Source organism: Trematomus bernacchii, unplaced genomic scaffold, assembly GCF_902827165.1.
Source record: "Trematomus bernacchii unplaced genomic scaffold, fTreBer1.1, whole genome shotgun sequence".
NCBI classification, from domain to species: Eukaryota; Metazoa; Chordata; class Actinopteri; order Perciformes; family Nototheniidae; genus Trematomus; species Trematomus bernacchii.
The window spans coordinates 4,118,156-4,141,866 of NW_022987705.1; the positions used below are offsets into that span (position 1 = coordinate 4,118,156).

At 38.1% G+C, this 23,711-nt stretch overlaps 1 protein-coding gene across 1 annotated transcript; it reads left to right on the forward strand.

Moving 5' to 3' along the window:
• The first annotated feature begins 8,473 nt into the window (after nt 1-8,473).
• znf346 (zinc finger protein 346) lies at nt 8,474-17,169 on the forward strand. Its single transcript, XM_034140451.1, has 7 exons — nt 8,474-8,570; nt 10,001-10,104; nt 10,409-10,504; nt 12,466-12,613; nt 13,356-13,604; nt 14,275-14,374; nt 14,789-17,169. The coding sequence occupies exons 1-7, from the start codon at nt 8,513-8,515 to the stop codon at nt 14,970-14,972; spliced, it is 939 nt and encodes a 312-aa protein (XP_033996342.1). The 5' UTR covers nt 8,474-8,512; the 3' UTR covers nt 14,973-17,169.
• Nucleotides 17,170-23,711: the final 6,542 nt, after the last annotated feature.

Sequence of the window (23,711 nt, forward strand, 5' to 3'; positions counted from 1 at the left end):
AACTATTAGACAATTCATATATATATATATATATATATATATATATATACATACATACACGTTCCTTCTGGTTGTTGGTAACTTCTTATATATATATTTTTTAAATGGTCTGAGTTAAGGGAGAATTCATTTAATATCATGCCGCTTCAGACCTTCGATATCAAAGATCTGTTTAATTGATCTTGCAAAACTTGTCAAAATAACCTTGCAGCTAAAGCTAGTTACAGTAGCTAGCCTGTTGACTTTAAAAGGCAGAGAGCGCCACAGTTTAAACAATTATTAGAAAAGGAACTAATGTGCGCCACAGCTTTGAGTAGAATATGTTTTTTGCTGTTCATTTTCCCAACTCTGTGTCCGTAGATGCTTCCAGAACTACAACTCTTTTAACACACCTGCATCAATGTTGTGTTTTCAGTATTAATCGCAGTAGAAAATAGCCTCAAGGGTATTTTGACTTTTTGTTCAGCATGTAAATAAAAGATTCTCCAGAGTAGTGAAGCAACAAGAAGAACTCTATACACCTCTGATAAACAGAGAATTATCCAGAGAATTATCCGCATGGCAAGAATCCTGCTTTTTATCCCATTATTTTCCTTTACTAAACGTAATGTGAAACCTGCGTATTGATATTAGCATTACTACATGCGAACCAGCTCATTAGCATGCACACAAACACAATGAGCCTGGACTGTACAGGGTGAGTGTGATGCTCCTTAATTGTTATATGTGTCTAAAATATTAGATTTTTTATAACAAATGAATCACTTTACGGCATACAAATAGTAAATCAAACATCAACATTTTACAATATTTAAAGATGGACTAGTCCCAAGTTTATCACATGTCAAAAGATGTTTGGTCATTTGATTAATTTATGAAAGATGTGCACCACTGAAGTGTCTTACACTGTTCAGTAAAGGGAGACACTGTACACTGTTATTATTGATCTGTTGTTGTGTGAGTTAATGGATCCTTCATTTTATTAATCCTTTCTACATTAAAACCACTTGTTTGCTATGCACTGTCTGCTCACACTGAACGTAAACATAAAATGTTGACAACAAAAAGATAAAAAGGCAGCTTTGTGTGATTCTACTGATTATGAACCAAAGTAGTAAAAGACAAATATTGAGCCGTAGAAAGCTTCAAATACGTGATAATTTACGACTGAATTTCTGTGAAAATCTGCAAGAAATTGCTATTTATTTCTTGTTTCCATCCACTACTGTAATGTGGGATACAGTTCCACAGTTGGTGGGGAAAATTCTCCAGTCAGTGCCATAAAGAACCGAAAAGGGGGGAAATTATTCATTGTACTTTGTTCAGTTGTGGTTTTGTGGATAAACTCACTTTTTTACTTTAGCCAAGCACAAAAACCTTAGATTTTTTAAATAGAAATTCACATTTTCATCAAGGTTTTTGGATTGACAATGTGAAAAAAATGCACACAGGTGGATGAGATTGAAACTACGACTGCTTCAGCCGTTTAATTTGTTTTCATTCATACGCATATCTTAACAGCTATATTTTACTCTACAGACATTATAATCTTATAATCAGGTCAATATCGCCAATGTTTTAAGTTTCATCATGAACGGCTCCGCTAATGTTTTTCTAATAACTTCAGTTTGATGTTCTTACTTTATTGTTTATTCGGGAGGCTAACACTTGAATAATTAAGAACTTTTTCTCCCTATGCAGTTCTATTGTTGTTCCAACTCCTGCTCATTTAATTTGTGTGAAACCTTTTTATTTAAGCTTACAGATATGTGTCTGCTTTGCCTTCATCCTCTTGCTTTCTTAAAAGAGGGTTAGGGTTAGTTAAGCTGTTAACTTTGGTTGATTGTATTTGTTATTTCCTTAGTTTCTTCGTCCTCTTCTCCTGGAGTCTTGTCACTTGATCTACCCACTTCTATAAGCATGTTGCTTTTTCTTAAGTTCAGTTTTCTTTACATTTTTAAGAAACATCAGTAACTATGTGTTAATGACAAATGTACAGTTTGCTTTCCTCAAGGACAAGAAATAGCTCATTGACTATTTGATAGATTTTAACTAAATCTGGGTTACAGATGCTCACTTCAATTCACACAGGCTTAGAAACACAATTACTTTTCTGTTTATATATCAGTATGTTTCCAACACAGCATGTTAAATTACATTTCTGTTTTAAAATATTGTGATTAATATTAATATTATTGTTGTTTTTCAAGGATTCAGTGAACTGACTACATTGTGTTTTGTTGATGATTTTATGTGTCATGTCAGCCATTCTGTCTGTATGTGAGCAGGAGGTTGAGACGATCACATGTCTGGATGTTGGGAAGAAGTACATTTATGTATTTGTAACTCATCAATCAATAAATACCTGACAACTGAAAGGCTCTTGAAATAATTATTGAATATAGAGGGTGTGGTGACTACCCGCATGGATTGAAAATGTGACTTTTAGTTAGACGCGTGCACTCTCAAATTACGACCACAACATTATTGCTATTAATACCATTTATTTAAACCAAAAACAGAGTGTTTTTGCAAACTGTTTGCTCACACAGCCTCTATCACCCGCACCTGTGCTGGTGAGGCCACCTGAATACCATGTGCCCCATTGCGCCATCTACTGCTCCAAACAAACAACAAAAACAAACAAATGGGCACAACAGAGGGAATTTAAAGAAGAGAAAATACGGAAGAACTTCATGTTTAAAGTAGTATTTTTCAAGTAATTAAGCTTTTCAGTAGTATTGGCCACATTTGGTTGTCTACAACATATCCTAAAAATACAAAAGAAAATTTAGATTTTATAATACTACAATTACTTTAATGGACATGATTGTCCTGCTTTAGAGTTACATTAATATTAAGTATATCTTTTATAATTAGTACTGATGCATTAACATGTAAGCAGCATTTCGCTTTTGTAACTGGTGGAGTTAAAGACGTTTACCGACTTCATAAAATGTTGGGTGGTTATATCCAGAATAATACATTTTCAATTACAAAATGGCTGTATGTTTTGTCTGTAATATGTTTATCTAAAGTAACTGGTAACTTTTGTTTTCAGATAAACGTCAAGAATGAAAAGTATGATGTGTAATACAAATGACAGTGGAGTGTTAACCAGTAGAAAATGAGAGTAGAGTGTTATTCAATACTTGAGTAAATATAAGTAGTCAAATTAAGCAGAATAAAGACATGTGTGTGACAAAAAACATTTCAATCAATCAATCAAAATGTATTTATAGCCCAATATCACACATTTTACTTTTGTCTTACTGGACTTTAGAGTTTGTACAGAATATGAATACGCCACTTCTACAGTTTTTATCCAATTCGAGTACCATCATAAGATGTTGAGGATCAAAATATATGCTCTTTTTTGTCTACATCGTACACCCTCGCTATGGAGGCGAAAAAAAGCACATTTGGCCCAGGCCAAAACACAAGAAGTTGCTGTAACACGCCCATATATATACTCCTATCACGTTTATAACAGTTATTACATTTCTTCAAGTCGCTATTAACAAGAATATGATTGATACGCCAATAAAATTGATACGCCAATTGAAACTAATGTGAAACTAACGGCTAACGGACAAGCTAACCTTAACATTAGCTAACGAGCTAACGTTAACTAAAGCTAACCAACCAATGTGCTAATTAATGTTACCATAATAACACGATAGCTACACGACACCTGTCACAACTTCCTTTGTCTAATGTTAGCTAGCTAATGGCAGAGAGTGAATGCACAAAAGTCAGACATGAAATATACTCACTGTTAAGTTGATATGATTGCCTCATGACTGTAAAAGCTGTTTCTTGGTACATGTCATGACGGCTCACGAAACTGCAGCTCAATAGTTTTAGCGCCCAGCTAACGCCCATCGTCACGGCCAGGTGTTGCCAGATACGATTTACAGATAGTCACAATTTAAAACCTGCCCAAATCATAACGTTGACAGATACCAACGCAAAACTGTAATAGTAAACCATTGCATATATACAACTCATACATGTATATATTTTTAAAATAAGATAACTCGTAAACGACGCTATTTTTAGTAGCCCAAACGGGTAGAAACAAGCCAAATCTGGCAACGCAACGCCGGGTACAACCAGCCTCATGTGCATTGGATTAAACTACAATAAATAGTATTAATTCAAGTGAACGCCGAATGCTAAATACAGAACAACTACCGTATCATTCATTCCGTTACAAAATAAGTGTGTCAACCCGGTTTCGAACTAGATACTGTTAATAAATGACAAACTCCAATACAGATATTGATAAAAGATTCAAGATTCAAGGCTTTTATTGTCATTCGTACATAGCTACAGTGTAGTTATGTCGAGGAAAATCTTAGGTTCCAGGCTCCTCCAACAGTGCAATACAATAAAACTGATAAAATAGTGCAAGTTAGGGTTATAGAGAGGTGAACATGCATGAATAGGACACGCTATGCGCCCACAGGGATTAAAAAACCTCGGGGCAAGAGCCACATGAAAATAAACTAAATAAATAGATTATTCAAATAAAGTTTAAATGAAAGGTAGACATAGGCTTATTTTAGATGGAAAAATTAGTGATTGTTGCAGAACATATATTGTATTTAGACTTAGACATGAGTAGCTATGCTTTTAGAAACAATGATAACATTCTGTGAGCATTATTATATATGGTAGGCTACTTACTGTATTGCTATGCAGCTTTTTTATTTATTTGTATTCATCTATTCAATTGTGATACATGAACAGCATACATTTGACAAACAACAGACAAAGTCCAGGGGCAGACATACCCAACAAGACATTAAATAAAGAAAAAAGAAACAAAGGAAAGAAAAATACATTTTGACACTTCAGATTAAATATTTTTTAAATATTAAATTAGTTTTGATTGCATTCTTATTCCTAATGTTTTGAATAGTGCTAATATATTGTTGAAATTCTTGATAAAAATGTACAAAATGTGGTTTGGAGTCAGCCCATTTCTTTTTATGGATATTACATTTCCCTAAAAATACAATTAACTGCAAAAAAAAGACAAAATCTGCATCCATACTATCATCCCTGAATCCTGGAGTTGACCCTTTTCTCCCGTCTTTTTCCTAATAAAACATTCTGTATTGCTATGCAGCTGAGCTGTCTCTTTTACATACACAGTCTATGAGCTGTCCTCTTCAGCAACAGGCTCTGTGTTTTGTGTGACAGTCTGTACCATTAATAGCTATATGTCTCCACCTAGTGGCTGACTCAGATCCACCAAAAACTCAATGCTAACTAACGTTTTAGTTTATGCTGCTGCTAATCTTGACTTGATTTGTTCTCAGAGATGGGAAGTAACTAAGTACATTTACTCAAGTACTGTACTTAAGTACTTACATTTACAATCTAAAAATGTTGAATGTTGTTTTGTGAACACTATGGATTCTGAAGTGGTTAGTCAGCATCAACGTGCATAGCTACAGTGTAGTTATGACGATGAAAATCTTAGGTCACAGGCTCCTCCAACAGTGCAACACAATAACAGACAAACATAAAAAAATAGTGCAAGTAATAAGAAAATACAAAAGGAAAAATAGTAAAAAAGTGAAAAAGTGAATAGTGAAATAGTGCAAGTGATGGAATGATATATTAGATAAGTCATTTCTAACGGGCCGTCTCCACGGCAGCGTTAAAAAATCTTGAAACGCTTCTGCCCATTCACTTTGACTGGGGTGACGTCACTTTTTTTCGCTTTCGCCGAAATGCATTGTGGGCAGGCGAGCGGAGATTCTCAGGATTTTCAAGATCCAAAGTTGAACAATGTTCAACTTTTGAAGCTGAGGAGGAAGCGTCAGCCAATCAAATCCCGTGTACGCAAATCTGACAGTTCAAGCTCTAGCCAATCAAACGGCGTGTATGCTGGGAGAGACAGACCGCAGGTCATTTCCTCATATTCCAAAACATGGAGGAGAAATTAGCGGTAGCGAATCAATCACCCGGTGCTTTATGACCAGACCTACCGGGATATAAACCGGAGGAGCCAGGCATGGAGGGAGGTGGCAGAGACAGTGGTATGTTTTCGCCTGTTTTGGGGAGTTTATATCCAGTTTACTTCGGGCTTTTTGGCTTCATATGTCGCGGGCGGGAGATTCATGTGATTGGTTGATCGCAAAAAAATCCCCAAGCCTCAGATACGCCCACCTCCAAGATTTTTTTAACGCTGCCGTGGAGACGGCCCGTAAGTAGCAGCCAGATTAATGTTATGATTTCATAACGTAATGTTTCAAGTTCAGGTGTTTAACAGTCTTATGGCCTGTGGGATGAAACTGTCCCTGAGTCTGGTGGTTTTAGTCCGGATGCTGCGGTACCGCCTGCCAGACGGCAGCAGACAGAGCAGTTTGTGGCTGGGGTGATGGGGGTCTTTTATAATCCTGAGGTCGTGTCGTCAGCAAATCAGATCCACATCCACAGCTGGAAGAGAAGGGCTTCACTAAAGCTCTGGCCATATTTGAGAGAACCCTGACAATGATGTTCTTCTTTTGAGTTGGAGAGACCAGGTTAGTTTTCAAGGTCTCGATAATGGCATCGGCAACAGCCAGTTCCTGTGATATCATGGCTTCTAGCAGCGCCTTTGCAGAGCCGAACTGCTGTCTGAGGTCTCTGAACATATCCTTGGGAATCTTCTTGAACTTTTTACTGTCACAGCTGAAAAGATTGTTATTTAACGTTTTATCTGTCAGTGCCCTTGCTGTCAGAAACCTTAGGATTCTATCTGAATCGATATCCTGCATTGACTCACGTGCCTCCTTAGCAGTATGAGTTAACAACCCAACGAACACAAGATAGATCAAGTGTTGGTACACGTTTTGATCTTTTGAGGTATCAGCAGGCTCTGCAGAAAATGGCTGAAAGTCCTCTGTGATTTGCTGCTCAGGTGCAATATATATATCTTCGACAAGTGTGAAGTCGTCCTCTTCTTGGTCATGACTACCAGGATGTACTTTTTTTCCACAGCAGGATTTGAAAGGCTTCGCGATGGCGGTGGACAATGATGTGAAAAACCTCAAAACAACACCCTTTTTTTGAGGTATTAATTCATGGACAATCAGGTAATGAGTTAAGGCCCGGAGAACCGCATCGTCAAATTCTGGATCATGTGAGGACATTGCGACCTGCACGAGCTTTGCACTGCCAAACACCTTCTTCAGGTCTTTGAAAATATACTTGTGTATATCTTCAAGGTCTAAAGAATTAGGGTTTAAAAAGGTTTCAGTCTCAAAATGTTCTCTCACCATCCTGCTTGCGATGTTCTCAATAATATCACTGAAGTCTGTCAGGGTCAGCGTTGTCTTGGTTGCTTTAGTGATACTTGTTAGCAACCTGACAAGCAGCAGAGACACAAAACATTTGTAGTATGTGATACTTCTTAGCGTGTCGTCTGACCCAGTTTGGGCTGTGAAGGAGACATCTGATGAGTAGGTATCATCACATAAAGAGCCGTTCAAGTCTTCATGTTGCTCCTGTGTATCTGTCTTGGCATTACTCTCCTCTGGTGCTTTCTGTATGTTTTCTAAAATATAAGAATCATCATGCAGGGAGGTGCGTGGTTCCACAGCACTCTCTGAAATGCTGCTATCACTGATGGATGCTGTGTCAATGTAATGAGTTGGTTTCTGCAAATAAATGACCTCAATGTCTTCGTCTTCATCACTTTCATCAGCGCTATGCATCTCATTAAGTTGTTTTGAATCACCACACTGGGAGGAGCTCTTCTCTAGCATGGTATCCTCAAAAAGAGCAACACCAGCACTGCATATATGAAACAAGTCAAGAGCTAACCCAGAAACCTCCATGGTAATTGCAGGCTTAACAACTGGACTCAAGTGAACACAAGATATTTCTCACAACAGCTATAAGTTCCAGAGAGCAAGCTACCACGAAATGATGACGTCATGGCGACGTGTTCCAAACTTCAGAGCACTTTCAAATGACGTAAGCAAGTTCCATTCCATGTTTGTTTTTTTAATTAGTTGATGCCTCGTGTGCGTTCTACGTCACGTTAGGTCACGTCGGGGGAACGTGCGTAACTTTGCTAACATCATGCCGGTTTTTTGACGCATCATATTGGCACGGATAACATTATGAATAATAAGTAGCCTATTACTCAGGAAACGAAAATATGTTATTACATGATGTTTACTCCAATTCGTTTATTTGGCACTGATTAGTTTTTGTTTTACTTAAAAAAACAATGTTTTTATTTTATGATTCATACCTAAATTATACGAATCTACCCAACGTAGGCCATCTAAAACCATTTAATTGTCCAAAAACCACATAAAAATACTCTTATATGTAATAAAGTGACACATAATAGAGACTGGTTAAAATATGGTCCATAAATATTAAGAAGTATGTGTTTATTTGCTCTAATAAATTAATACGAATATATTTGTATCCATGGCCCACTGTGTGTCAGGTGCGCATGCGCATAAAGACTCGGTTCGGCTGGCTTTAAGCAGAAATTATGGCCGTGGCGATGCAGACGGAGGATTTTCCTTACTTACCTTCGGGGCTGGCTGAGGGTAAGTCCTGTTTCTTTACTAATCTAACGTTTCTCTTAAAAACAAACACATCTAAGACAGTGTGAGTGCACGGTGTCATAGGTGCTGCTAATCAAGCTCAAGATGCCAGTGTTGCTGTTAGCTTCCTGCGAGCTAACTTTAGCATGCATTGCACTGTGAGCGGTGCTGGTTTGCTAATATCTGATAAGCTAAGCTAACTGTTGCAGCTCCAAGGTCGATGAGAGCATGTCTGCATCCCATGTAGCTTCGGGCTGATTGTAAATAAAAGCCTCTGCCTGTGCACCAGAGGAGACTGAGATGGGCTTCTTTAGGCTTGAGTCAGCAGCACGCATGCATCATTTAAACCGATCTGCGTTGCACAACACAACTCACAAAAGTCAGGTTAAAATCTGGTCTTGTTTGTATACATAGCGTCAGGAACACAACACACATGGTAGTTTTTGGACTGAACAGCATTGTTGCTCATCTTTGAATGAGTTTTCTGAATTAAATCTTATAAGGCAAATGCGTCAAATAGCTTTTGTATTTGGCTGGACCACTGTTGCTAAATGCATTCACTGCAAATCCTGTTTGCATTTTCTATTTCAGTCCCACTCCACTACTGAAGCATTCAGATAATTTGCTTTACTTTTAGTACTTATATCACACCATGGAAGAAGACTCTGTCCAAGTGTCCCACATTAAACATTAATCATGTGTCTTCCGTTTAAGTATGCAAGTATGTTCAGGGAAATGTACTTGAAGTAGTATTTAATACAGGAAAATGTCTCCTGTGACTAGTTTACTGTTAAATATTACATTATATCACTCGTGTGTTAATGCAAAAGGGTTGAACTATTAACTATAAAAGGAAAGCAGCAAATCTTGACATTTGTGAAGCCTGAGGATTACATTAATTAGATTAGATATACTTAATTGATCCCAAATTGTTTTGTTAACATGGCATCATTTAAAAAATGTACAATACATTTCAAATTAACATAAACATTAAATGTACTTTATAATGCAGCAACACACACCTTTTAGTCTGAAGGGCAAAAAACACATGATGCAAGTAATGTCTTATTATTATATGTCTTGTATATCTCCAGTTATTTTCGTTTCGGCATCAAGGTGTATTATATTCCTCTGTAGTTTGAGCCCAGAACAATGACGTGACCTCAGTTAATTTCAAACTTTAGTGCATTTACATACAAGTATTACACTAACCAGGCAGGAAGCCTATGTGAAGCAAAGGGAGATTTTTGTAAAAAGAAAAACTCTAAATAACCTTCAGGGGATCTCCTCGCTGGAGGGTGACACTAATGAGCCTTCTTGATAAAGGAAATGTTGTTTGAACTTTTTGCCACACTGTGTTATAATTACATGTTCCCAGAAGAAGTGACCTAGTTTTAAAATCAACTCTTTCTCTCTTCTCTCCTTCACTGCAGTAAATAAGATGATAAAGGAGCACGGTGACCTGTTTTCTGACTCTCAGTGTAAAATCTGCAGCGCTGTCCTCAATTCTGAGTCCCAGAAGTTGACTCACTATCAGGTCAGTCTGCTGCAACCTCTCTCTCAAAGTTATGGGACTCTACTTACTTGTAACGGTGCTGCTTTTCTCAGTGATATGGGGGAAAGCTGTATAATTAAAAGCAAGAAGGCATTATTATTTTATTAAATGCACTTTACATCACTTTAACTAGTTTTATTTTTCCAGCCGTAATGAAGCTGTGTTTATTAAAGAATACAAAATGTTTCTTCCACTTCTTCCCAAAGTCCTTTAAAAGCAGCACACCAATCATTTCAACCAATCAGGTAAATGTGTTAAGGTTTTTTTTAATCTTTTGTCTTTTCAGAGCAAGAAACATGCCAACAAAGTGCGCCGTTATCTTTCCATCCAAAACGATAAGGAGCCTGCGCTGAAAATATTCAAGTCGTCAGCATCTGACAGTGTGAGTAAAACAGGCACTCTTTCTCTCTGCCTGCAGTTGACTGCCAGTTAGTGCTGTCATGTTTAAAATATCAAGTTAAGTAACACGTCATTAATTTAAAAACAACCCACATAGCAACATATCCCTAAATAAACTGTGGCGGTCATCACACTTGATTTCACTAGCTGTTCATTTCTATGAGGAACGAGTCCGGGATGCATTCACTGCCTTGTTTGCTTTAGGCTTCGTCCAATCAGATTGAATTTATATTTGCAGCAGAGCAAAAGAGACATTTCTTTGCAGTGCATGTAGCAGGGTGTCCTATATATATTGTATATAGGCAATGTGAGGTAAAGTGTGTCGCCAATGTAACCGGTTAAAACTCAAAGTGGCAATGAGGTCTTAAAAAAGGTCTTAAAAGGTCTTACATTTGACTTCAGGATTCCTGCATATACCCTGATGTAGGCACAGCAAGTGGTTTTAATAAAAGCTTTTTTCATTCTAAAAGTAACATATAAATGTATTTACTTACATCATCTTCATTACTTTCTAATTGTTTCACTTAATTCATTTTAATACTTGCACTTACCCTTTTGTTCTTGGAACGTGTAATTATTATTTGATATAAATATTTATTATTGTGTGCTTGCTACTTTACTAAATACAGTTTTATTTTGTATTTTCAAGTATTGTCTTTTTGCTGTAATACTGTACATTTCCCCTCTGAGGGACTAATAAAGGGATTCTGAAAAGAATACATTTACATAAATAAATCTAACGGAGGCTGTTGAGGGTGATTATTAAATGTATTTTAACTTAAATATACATTACTGTAAAGATAAACATTGCATCCCATACCTGCCTCTCACAGTTTATACGAATATTATTATATTTAAATATAATTATAATAAACAGTTTTTTATTCCACAGTTTATCATTTTACATTCTGTTTTAACATGTTTATTTTAACATTGTCAAAGTCATAGTCAAAGTGTCTCTTCGACTATTCTTTTGCACGATTTTATTTATTTTGTATTTATTTTTCTTCTTGCGTTTCTTAACTTGTTTTTATCTCTGTGTGTTGCACTCTTAAGGCACCAAGCCGATTTTGGCCGTCGATGGGCGTCAGGCCGACGATGAGCGTCGACACGCCCTACTCAGATTGGTGTGTCCCGCACCGTCGTGTCTTTTCAGCCGGGCCGACGCCTTTTCGGACGAAAACCCACCGATTCAACATGTCGAATCGGTGGGCAGTCGGCCAAAGGCTGTCAGCAAAATAAATCACTCCGATTGGTTGTTCAGCTAGCGAATCAGTGCATGAGAAGCGAAACGGAAGTGAGGGACCCAAACAAACTATTAAGAAGGCAAATCTGAGATTTCATTTAACTCCAGCTCTCGACACAGGTTCGGGAAAGCCCCATGAGCTTCTCGCTGTAGAGTGAAAATGGAACGTTTGTTGTTTGCTTATATCACGCAGTCTGTTCTTCTTCTCTCGGTTATCACGCAGTCTGTCTTCCGGTTGTTGCCTCTTTTGAATGACGAATACACACTACCGCCGCCTGCTGGTATGGAGAGTTATTGCCACTCACGCATGCGCAGTTCGTACGTGCTACTTGGCCGTCGGCTGAAGTCTTTGCGGTGTGTTCCAGTGCGACACATGGCCAAGATGCAGAGACGCGAAGCGACACAACAGTCGGGGTCCATCTGTGTCAGTTCTTTGTTGTCAGATTGGTGTATCCGGGCCTTTTGAGGAGCCTTGACATTAATATACTCATTGCCAAACTACACTGTAGCTATTGTGCATATGCCAATTCAACCTTTTAAATCTTTGATTAAAAGCCAAGAAAAAGCGTTTTCCCCCAGAAGTCGTTTTGATTCAAGATGATTTATCACACGACAGATGTTGGGATGATTCCACATTCATTTAACGAGACTTCTTGAAGCCATTAATGATTTCTATTGCTGTGTGTCTTTGTCAGCAGGAATGTAACAATGGAGACACAGAGCGATCGAAGGTGTGTCACGTGTGTAACATGACCTTCTCCTCTCCGGTGGAGGCCGAGTCGCACTACAATGGCAAAGTCCACACCAAGAACCTGAGGCTGAAAACCATCGGCCCCCGGAACCCAGGTATGTACGCTTATTTGTTTTATTTTATTCATAACATCCAGCTCTTTACCTTTCCACCTGAAATTGTTAGCTGTTCGGTGTAAACCCTCGAGTAGCAGATAGTGAATTCACCAGATCTTTACAATTATATTCCTCGACAAACCTGATATTGTCATTATACAAAATGATACAACAGGATTTTGGAGTACAACCTAATCGTGCTCATTAACGCTACTAAAAAAGGCTTGTTGTTCTCTCAGAAACCCTAAATGTGTTTGTCTACTACTTCTTAAAAATATCAACAGACTAGGTTGCTGTCATTTTGAGAGACGGGACAGTGTTAATAACTGGAGAGATGAGGACTAAGATAAAAAGCATATTTTTACCCTCTTATCTAAAATGAAATGCATCTCTTTACCTTTCATTTCCTTTTTCTAGTATGGCCTTTATCCTATCACCAATACACATTTTCTAAAGACGCTATAGAAAGCATAATAATAAATAATACACTTTATTTATATAGCACCTTTCATGCTTTACGCGGAGTATGACAGAAAATGACAATAACAAATGAGGAACATAATTAAAAACAAGGTATAAACAAACAGAAAGAGTTATATCACTGAACCATAAAACAATAAAACGTGGACTACTTTTTATACTACTAAAAAATTACAATTGCCCCAAATTATAAGCAAAATTAAAAAGATACAAGCATAAATACATCTCTGTAGATATTCTATTTTACCTCCTTTTTCCGCAGTCCCCTCCCAAACACCAGTAACAGTCCAGCCGAAGAAAAAGCCTGCAGAAGATCCGAGCAGTGTGCCGGCGACGGGTGTCAACAACAATAACAACAGCGACAACAACAACCCAGACCGTTTCTGCTCCATCTGCCATGCGAGCTTCAACAACCCGCTCATGGCCCAGCAGCACTACGTCGGCAAGAAGCACCGGAAACAGATGACCAAGCTGAAGCTGATGGAGACGTACGGACCCTCCACCGCACCAGGTGAGGAGAGAGACTCAGGAGTTCATGGAGTTGTGTTTGCAGAGGATAAATCATTCAATATGCATTCATTCTAGGGCTGCAATATTTGGAAAAATAGCTAATTGCGATAATGTTGATTGATATAGAGATTACCATATAGAAGGGATTGATCATTTCTGCCTTATTATTGTCATTATCAGGGAAACATATATTGAAATGGCCCAAACAAACATGTTTTGTTCCACAATACTGCATTGAAAATATTAATTTAACACATATTTAGCTTCCTGCTATTTGACTATTGCACTAGTCCATTTTGCTAGTTTGCAGGCTTCGCCCCATATGTGTTGTGTTGCAAATGAAGTTCTTACTAATAACTTTTATGTAGATTTAAGACGGGAGTAGTTAGTTGGGCTCATGTTTACAACTGAATTTAGAGTAATAAATCCCTAATATGTGACCTGCTCCATCGAAATCAGTCGCATTCACCCGAAGACACATTTTGAGTTGTATACACTGTTGGAAAGAGGAGATTCCTAGCTTTCTAATGATATCAGGATTGTCTATATTTTACTTGTGTGGGTATATAGAGCATTTATTGAATACTCCTGTTTTGTGAGAGATATTGTGAATGGGGGAAATGAAATGTGACTTCGAATCATTCTGAAAACGATCTTCTGTGTGTCCGCAGCTTCCACACTAAAGGGCTACCCGTGCACCGTGTGCAGCATCGAACTGAACTCTGTGGCGCAGTACCAGTCTCACATCAGTGGAGCCAAACATAAGAACCAGTAAGTACACACTCCTTATAGTCGTTAAAGGGGGTTAAATACAATACAAAGGGGCTTTATTGGCATGACCACATTTTAAACATAGTATTGCCAAAGCATTCTGCACAAGGCGTTATAACGGAACAAAAATGAATAGCCACTGCCTGATAATCTCATTGAATTGGCTTTTTGTTTGATTTCTCAGCTGGACATTGTGCTTATGTGTGTAAAAGACAAGGGTTATGGGGTTTGATTTTCACTCAAAAGGAAAGTGTTTACTGAGGTGATAAATCAATTGAGAAGTAGGGTGCCTTTCTCATAGACCTTTTACAATGAGACTTGTTTTTGAAACCAGTTGTCAATATTGAAAATAATTCAAGTGACCTGAGAATAACCGACGTGTCTCCATATAATCTTATTGTTTTTTTTTAACAGAGTGAAGAAGTCAGGCGTGAACCCTGCAGAGAACCAAGAGCCAGCAGAACCATCGTTTGACGGCGACGTCCAGTACAACGACGGAGAGAACGACGGAGAAAACCTGTTCACAGCGTTTGCCGTGGAGGACACCCAGTACGCTCCGGAGGACACGGAGTACTCAGAGGAGTGCCAGTTCACTTGAGTTCGGCTGGTAGAGACTGCAGAGGACTCAGTCAGGACTTGATGACACACAACAACCAGCCCCCTTTAACACATTAACATCAACCTCTATGGACTCTCTTCCAGATTCTCATCTCGGCAGGTTTTCACCCAGGCCCTGGAAAATGGTACTTTATCATTTTGGGTTCCCGACTAAAAGAGTTTTCTTCTCTAATCAAACAAAGCTTTTGATGTGTGGACAGGTGAGAGGATGGTGAGCAGCTAAACCCTTCAGCATGTGATCGTCGGTCCGGCAGCAGGCATTTGTACCCAGAACCTCGATAAAGATTGTCTTCTGTACACTAGGGCTTGTATCCTGTGCAACTTCAGAAATACATGTTTCTTGCTACAGTTATCCTTATTGATTTAAAAAAACATGTTTTCAGGTAGTAAATAATGTATATCAAGAAACTACAGGAACAAAACACACTCTTAAAGCATAAAATATTGCGATTTAAATGACTTAATATTGTAAGAAAATGGAACTGAAAGCCCTTCAATGCCACTTCATGATACTGTGACAAAGAGGTTAAAACAAATACATTTGAAGGGTGAAACCCAGCCTTAGTGAACATATTATGGATGTCCCGATCGAATTGATTATTAAAGATTGGATATTTTCAGTACTTATATTTACTTAAATGTTGATTGAATGATATAATTATAATCTGACACTATAAAATACCATTTGTAGACTTCTACTGTAGGCCATTTTCTCAAAACTGATATTATTTAAATGAAAGTATAACAGGAGACTTGAAATGGAAATTATTGGATTGTTATTGGCTTTTTTCCCACCAATATCCATTAGTTTTAAATGACAAGTAGGAATCAATGTATAGGATCAGCTTGGGAGATCTGTTATGAGGAAAGTCCTTACTAACATTTAACCAGTACTAACAACGAGTAGCAGAGCCACATGTAAGCATTGATTCAAAGCTGCGTACCACTTCCTGTTTGTTAATCTCCTTTTCTTCTGAATAGAGTTGGTTTTTATCTCCAGTGAATGTATTTATTCAAACACCTTCCTCCTCTGCTCACTGTAAGTTTGATTATTCCTGAAGCAGGTTTTGAAGACATTGGAAAAGTGAAAGTATATTCAAACGTTTGCACGGCACGATGAGTCGCTGTAGCCAGTCGAGATACTTGTTAAAAACTGATATTTGTTGAACTGTATTTTGTTTATTTTGAAGTTCAAATCCAAAATAAGTTCTCGTTGACATGTTGCTGCCTGTTCTGTGTAAACCATCGAGTACCAGATTGTGAATTCACCAGATTTTCTTTTTCTTTTTATGGACAAAGTTGGTATTTCCGCCCAAAACGTCCGTATTGTTTACCTGTTCTTGTTGGCTGCGTTTTTACAGAAAACAGACAAACTTCTCAACTTGATTAAGATATATTTTGATTTCCCTGTCATGCGTTGAATACCTTGCTTAACAAAGGAGTTTTTTTTATCCTACAGGACACTATAAATAATATCATAAGAATGTAAATGTGTATAGGAAGGTCATCATTAATGCTGCTAAAAGGCTTGTTGTTCACTCCTCAGTGTGTTCCTCTACTGCTTCAAACCTACCAGTACAAGAATGTATGCCTTTTGTAGAGGTTGATGTCATTTTATAAAGTTTCCGTTTAAAGGAGTAGAGAAATGAAAGGGACTTTGTTGAAAAGCATGAATTAACCCCCTTTCTAAAATGCAGTGGATCTCTTAAAGCTGTGAGCTAAAATATATAAACCTTTTTGTACCGTTGGTTTACTGAAGCGTGAAAGACTTTTAGATACTTTCCGATGGCCGATAGACGCTTTCTGAGCTCTGTAATTACTGTCAATAGCAGAGGTTACAATATTTACTTCAGATTTTCAAGAGTGATGTCAAAATAGGAAGTGATGTCAAAATAGGAATACATTTTTTTTGTCCTCGGATGATCGGTTGGATATTTTAGTATTGAATGTCTTCGAGAGAAGTCTTTGTTTGGATGTATTTTCTTCAAAGAGGGTCATGCATACTGTATAGAAGCTACATGGTGTTTAAAAGACAATTGGCCTTTTTCTGTTTTCCCGTCATTGTTTGTGTTGTTAAATGTTTTGTGGTCAAACATTTGATTTTAACATCAGTTGTGTATAACTGACGCGACAAATGCAGCAAAGATGTGCATAAAGTAAAGAAATGTTTTAAGAGACTTGGTTCGATTTGTTCTTTATATTCTCCTTTGTACATATAACATTTAAGAAATACCCTTTTTTATATTGGATATATGAAAGTAGTATCATACCTCAAAAATAATGAACCCTTTTCTCTATACATTTCTTGAGACATACTGAAAATAGTAAAAGGCTCACTGAGTGGATTACAAAAAAATTATCTTTCTGTGCTAGCATCTGTATTTCCTCAAGGATAAGAAGCAAGTTGTTTTTTCGACTGTTGCTATTTCAATCAGGAGAGACTTCATTATTTGCTTAAAGAAAATGTATTGAAACATCGCCATATTATATCAACGTTAATGGTCTTTGGCCATTAGACCCCAATCCTGATATCGTATACCTCTTAAGGGGGAAGTGCAGCCGTGAGCATAATAGGAAAAAACCCCGGGTTCTAGACACTGGTGATGGTGATGATAAATATTTCGATTGATGAGGAAGTTGGATGAAGAGGATGCTGACGATCTAGATTGATGTGGAAGTGGGATGAAGATCTGTATTGATAGCAGCATAAACACCTGAATTCGCAGCTCAGTGATTGAAGGTTTACCCATGTCTTCCTGCTTGAACCAAACCAAACAAAGCTTTAGCCCTGAGAAGAGAAGGAACAGTTCTCATAACTGTGATTAAAAGTGATTCTCAGGCCACATGGGGGTGCACTTACTCTTTTAGTGCCAGATCAGCTCGAGTTAAAATCTTTTTCAGGCTGAAGAAACCCTGACCCTTTATGCCCAGGCACCAATGACTCAGGAGACAGGAGATCACGCCACAAGCTGAAGCATCATAAAATACTGTGATACTAAGGCTTGTAGGTGATCTAATAGGATTACAAAAAACTGGTCCATGTGTGTTTCACGCTGCAGAATTCCATATAAATATTTCATTATTTGTATTATCTCACTTATTATTTGTTTAGAGCAATGGTGAAAAATAGCTAAGTAGGCCCTACTGTACTTTTTTGAGGTGCTTGTACTTTACTTGAGAAGAAAAACACAAAAAGCAGATTAGGGCCTCTTCAAGGTTGCACTTTTCTACCTGATTACTTTCCACCACTGACACAAATATGCTTTAGGTAAGAACAGACATTTCCCTCTCGACGTACACATGGGGTATATGAGTGTGCAGTACAGTGCAGTGCAGTATTTGAGCGCGCTGGGTGACATCAGGGCCGTCTGAGAACCAGACAAGTCAATTTGTTTTGGTCCCCTGCAGTCTGAATGGGCTCCACCGTTATTGTAATTACATTAAAATAGCCATGTCCGTTTTACAATCAGTTTACTGTCTCCACTGAAGGATAAACCTGAATAAATTGTCTTTTATTCTCCGTAAAAATGCTTTGGTTGCCAGGTGTTTGTGAGACTCGTAAACTGTCTCTATTTTTCTCTTTGTCTGTATGCTAATTTGTAATGATATGCATTATAAATGCAGATGTGATATCCAGGTGTTCTTTTCTTTCTGCTTTGCTTAAGCTCAGAGTGAAGAAAAAGGACGCGATGGATCAACAGCTGGTGAAAGCATCAGTGTGATTCAAATGCTTGTTGTTGGATTGTCTCCTATTCAGTTATTGAGTTTGTGGCCCACAGCGTCAGTCGTTGATTTAATTATCAATACAAAACAACGACTACATTAACTTAAGTAGTGTACTTATGCACACAATGTAAATATACTTCACTATTTTTCTTTTCTTTTCATGGTACTCCAGTTCATCTCAGTGAAATATTGTACTTTTTATTGCATCTATTTGACCACTTAAGCAAAGTTGAAATATTTTTGCACACGAAAGAGTTTAAAATATATGATATTTTGTTGTGAATTACAACCAAACTTTATTTAGTATAGCTGAAAAGATTAGTCGATTAATAACCATTGGTTTTATTTGATAGTAAAACGTACCTGAATACTTCCTTTACCGCTGGGCCGTTTGAGTGCGGATAATTCCTCTTAAATAATCCAGTAAGAAGTAACTTGTTAGATATCTTGTTGCTGCAGGTCATGGGGAGGAATCACAGTACAGTCTAGGACTTTCTTTTTCTCTGGTATCTTGTTCCATTTCCTGTACTATATAGCTTATGTTCAAAGGATCAAAAGAAAAAGCAATCCCATGAAGTTGCTGAAGGTTTTACGGCGTCTGATCTTCGTCTCATCTGTCTGCAGGAAAAGGTTTCACATCTGAAATCTAAAAGAAAACATCATAGCGGCCGACTGTGTTTAATCACACAGAACAAAACACCCAGGAAGGAGAAGTTCGAGACATGAACCTTCAATGTAACTGAAGATACTTTAAACAACAGAAAAGCTGAGAGGCACTTTGGACTTTAGGTAGAAGCAGATCATTTGGTTTAATAACATTATCTCATTTCCCCCAAAGAGATGATTAAACTTTCATTTAATCAACCAGTTTAGTTGTTACACCCCAGCAGCTCACAGAGTCTACACTTAGATCGAATGAGAAACATGCCCGTCTCTCTGTGAGTTTGCCACCAGCTGAGGTTTGTTTGTATGATGTGGTGAGGTGTCATATTTTGCATATTTAGCATGTGGTGTATTGTTTGCATGCTGAGAAGTGAGGAGGAAAGGAAAGTCATCTTCTTAAATATCTCTAGAACCTTATTCAGATAACAATTATTATCAATGCTGGTTTGGTTTGATTCTGGCAGTGGTTGAAGTAACGAGATATTGCATTTACTATCTTACAAGTCAAAATGCTATTCAGGATAAAGTACAACAGCATATCCATCAAAGTATACATAACGTCTCAAAACTCATATGGGACATTTTAAGAATAATATAAATCATATTACTGGGCTCTAGGGATTGTAAACATCATTTTAATTTTGCAGCTGGTAAATGAAAGAGTAAGTAATGGAGTGAAAAGTACAATACTTGCTGCTAAAATGTAGTGGAGTAAAAGTGAAAAGTATAGCATAACATGGAAATTCTCAAGTACCTTAAAAATGTATTTAAGTACTTGAGTAAAATGTACTTAGTTACTTTCCATCACTTGGTTATTTTGCCTCCTACGTTTTGTGGGAAGTGTTTCTCTGTGTTGTTAGTAAAATGACAGATTCAAGCGGCTTGAATCATCAACAAAAAGACGGAGAAGGATCAAAACAATAACGCCGGCTGGACATAGAGAGACAGATATGGACAGCGCAGAGTTTTATTGAGACTTTTAAATCTGTGACAGCTTTTCGGGAGATCATTGTCTTGAAATGGAGACATCCGGAGGCCAAGGCATCCTCCATCTTCCTCCTCCGCTTACTCCTCCTCCATCTAGACCCCCCACCTTCTCACTTGGAGGCACAGGTGGCTGAGCTGCACACTGCAAAAAATAACAACAGAATTACTGAGCACATCTGGTGTTACCCAACACTCATGAACTTAACATGGTAACAATTTCTTGTTATTTCTTTAGGTAGTTGATAATAAGTAGCCCATCATTTGTATAAATAGCAGTTTATACTCTTATGAGACATTTCAAAAGATGCACAAATAAATCCAGGTGTCACTCTCAGTAACAAAACCTACAGACATGTTTATCCTTTACTCAATAGCTCGAGTGCTTTGGTGTATTTCTCCTCACTGTTTTGGTACAGCCACAGGTAGCCATGTTTGGGAGAGAGTCCAGGATGCTCAACATTTCAAAGTGTGTTGGACTTCATCTGGGCGGGAAAAGTTGACCTTTTTCTGTCAAATAAACCAGTGAGTCCTCATCCTTGAGGCTTTCTCTAAAAAAGGGCCTAACGTTTGAAATATTTCAACTTTTTGATGCGGAGGGGGGGGGATATCTACAGAACTGGCAGTTTTTTTAACCTTCAGTTTGTAGGGGGAAGTAATGGGTCTGTTATGGTTTGTACTCTTTCCAAATGATAATTAAGATTGCTTGAATTGAAAACTGAAATCATGTTCTCCTTCAGCTTCCTTGAAGTGTAAATGCAATTAGCAAAAACAACAACAAAAAGAGCTATAAACAAACTACATCAGGTGGCTGCATATCAACAACACTAAGATGCCGTTCAGTTGTTTAAGTATTATTTTCTCCACTACTGTTGTTATGACACACAAGAGCTCTGGACATTCACCAGTGGAGTGTTTACTGACGTATTTATATCGTAGAACAAAATGTGAAAATTGTGTAAGCTTGACTTACCCACAGACCTTCTATACCTCAAACAAATCAAACAATTTAACCATTTTAGGACTCATTATACTCATCATTTAGGACATACTTCACATGGAATTGAAGTTAAAGGCTCAGTCATCCAGACACCTCACACTGTGGTGAGTAAATCTATTTTTGAGACTGCTTGGACAGTTAACCCGCATTTTTTTTTGTAACACTAACAACCAGTACGGCTCATTGAGAATTCTGTGTTTTCCTTTCTTTTCTCTTCTCTTGGTGTGAGGGGCCCTCACACGGCAGACCTGCAGGGAAGAAACATAGAAACAAAGCCGGCCGGCAGATCAGACTGTCATCAGCTCGTTCCCCCAGCATGCAACAGGCCCATTTCCCATCAGCCATCAGTCAGTAAGCCACTCTGTTGCTGACAGGCGGCCAGGTTTGGAAACACCGACATCCACCTCCTGTGCGACCTGACGGCTGAAGGTGTGTTTGGTGAAGTGTGTGTGTAGTTCTGTCTGCTCTCTGATAGTTTCATCACTTTGTCTCATCAGTCATGTCTCTACGAGTGTGTGTGTGTGTGTGTGTATGTGTGTGTGTGTGTGTATGTGTATGTGTATGTGTATGTGTGTGTGTGTGTGTGTGTGTGTGTGTGTGTGTGTGTGTGTGTGTGTGTGTGTGTGCGTGCGTGCGTGCGTGCGTGCGTGCGTGCGTGCGTGCGTGCGTGCGTGCGTGTTTATGATGCCGGTGTGGTTTTAATGTGCTGTTATTGAGATAAGGTAACCGCAAATACAATTGGGGGAAACTTGAGTGTCAATCAATCAATCAATATTTCTTTCTTATAATTAGATTTTTTTAAACGGTATTTACTTTCCTAACGTTAAGCAATACAAATGTTTCAATATATTCTTTTTAATAAATAAATAGCTAAGCACAATACTCGGGTCAATTAAGGTGCTTTAATTTATGCTGACTTGTCTCTTTCTACCTGGCAATTCCTACCTAACAACAAATGGATCTTCGCTGAGGGTAATGTAAATAAGTTGGCAACTATTCATAATAAAAAGCAAATGGTAGTACAAATTATTTACAGAAAAACCCTTAATGTCCTAAGATGTGTTAAACAGTCCAGCTGCAGTGTATAAATATTTGCACAAAATTATTTTAGCAATTACAGAATAAAGTAGACAAAATTAGCAAATTGTGATTTTATGATTCTTTCAGACGAAACACATCCTTACGTTTTTATTTCATGAATAAGCAGTAATAATATTAGAGCCACCTGTTATCCTTGCAGCTGATTCCAAACTTTTAAGCTTTAGTAAATGTATCTGAAAACACATGTAAGTCTTTTCCCATGAGGTGTTTACATTATTTTGTCTACCCCTACATTCTGTACATTGCTTTAGTAGACATAGAGTCAATATCACGAAGAGAGAGAGAGAGAGAGAGTGAGTGAGAGAGAGAGAGAGAGAGAGTGTGTGTACTCTCTTCCTCTGGGTTTCTCAGCCGTCTGCTGCAGGTGGCCGGGCGGTCGGGTTACAACCCCAGTGAAAGTGAACACACACACACACACACACACACACACACACACACACACACACACACACACACACACACACACACACACACACACACACACCCACACACACACACACACACACACACACACACACACACACACACACACACACATACACACACACACACACACACACACACACACACACACACACACACACACACACACCCACACAAACCTCCTTCCATGACATCTGAAAATTCCTATGGATTACTTCTAATTCTTGTGACAGATGGACAAATGGTTGTGTGTGTGTGTGTGTGTGTGTGTGTGTGTGTGTGTGTGTGTGTGTGTGTGTGTGTGTGTGTGTGTGTGTTTGTGAGTGTGCATGAGAGAGCAGCTGAGAGCACAAGGTAAAACCTGGAGCAGACCAACCAACAGGCAGACACCTGTTTGAAAACCCTCCTTCTCCTCCTCCTCCTCCTCTTCCTCTTCTCCCCTGACACTTGATATGTGGGTTTGGGTGAGACAGAAACAGATAGACTAGAGGAGGAAGGGGAGAAAGGGAGAAAACAGCTGGATAAACTGAATGTTTCCGCTTTCTGTTTCCTGTCTCAGATTCATTTCTAGCAGAGCCCCAAGAGTCCTAAACACAACTGTATTCATGATTGCCTCTGACATGCTGCGATTGGTTTATTTTACCAGATGCAGAGTGTTTGACCTCCACTCAGAGCCTTTTGCTAAAAAAATGAATGTTCATGCCAACAATGTGTACAAAATATACAAAAGATTACAGTTTAAAGTTCAGAAATGTAAGTAAGAGTTATCTTCATTCTGCAAAATGAACATCGCCCGTAACACATTACAGTATTTATTCACAA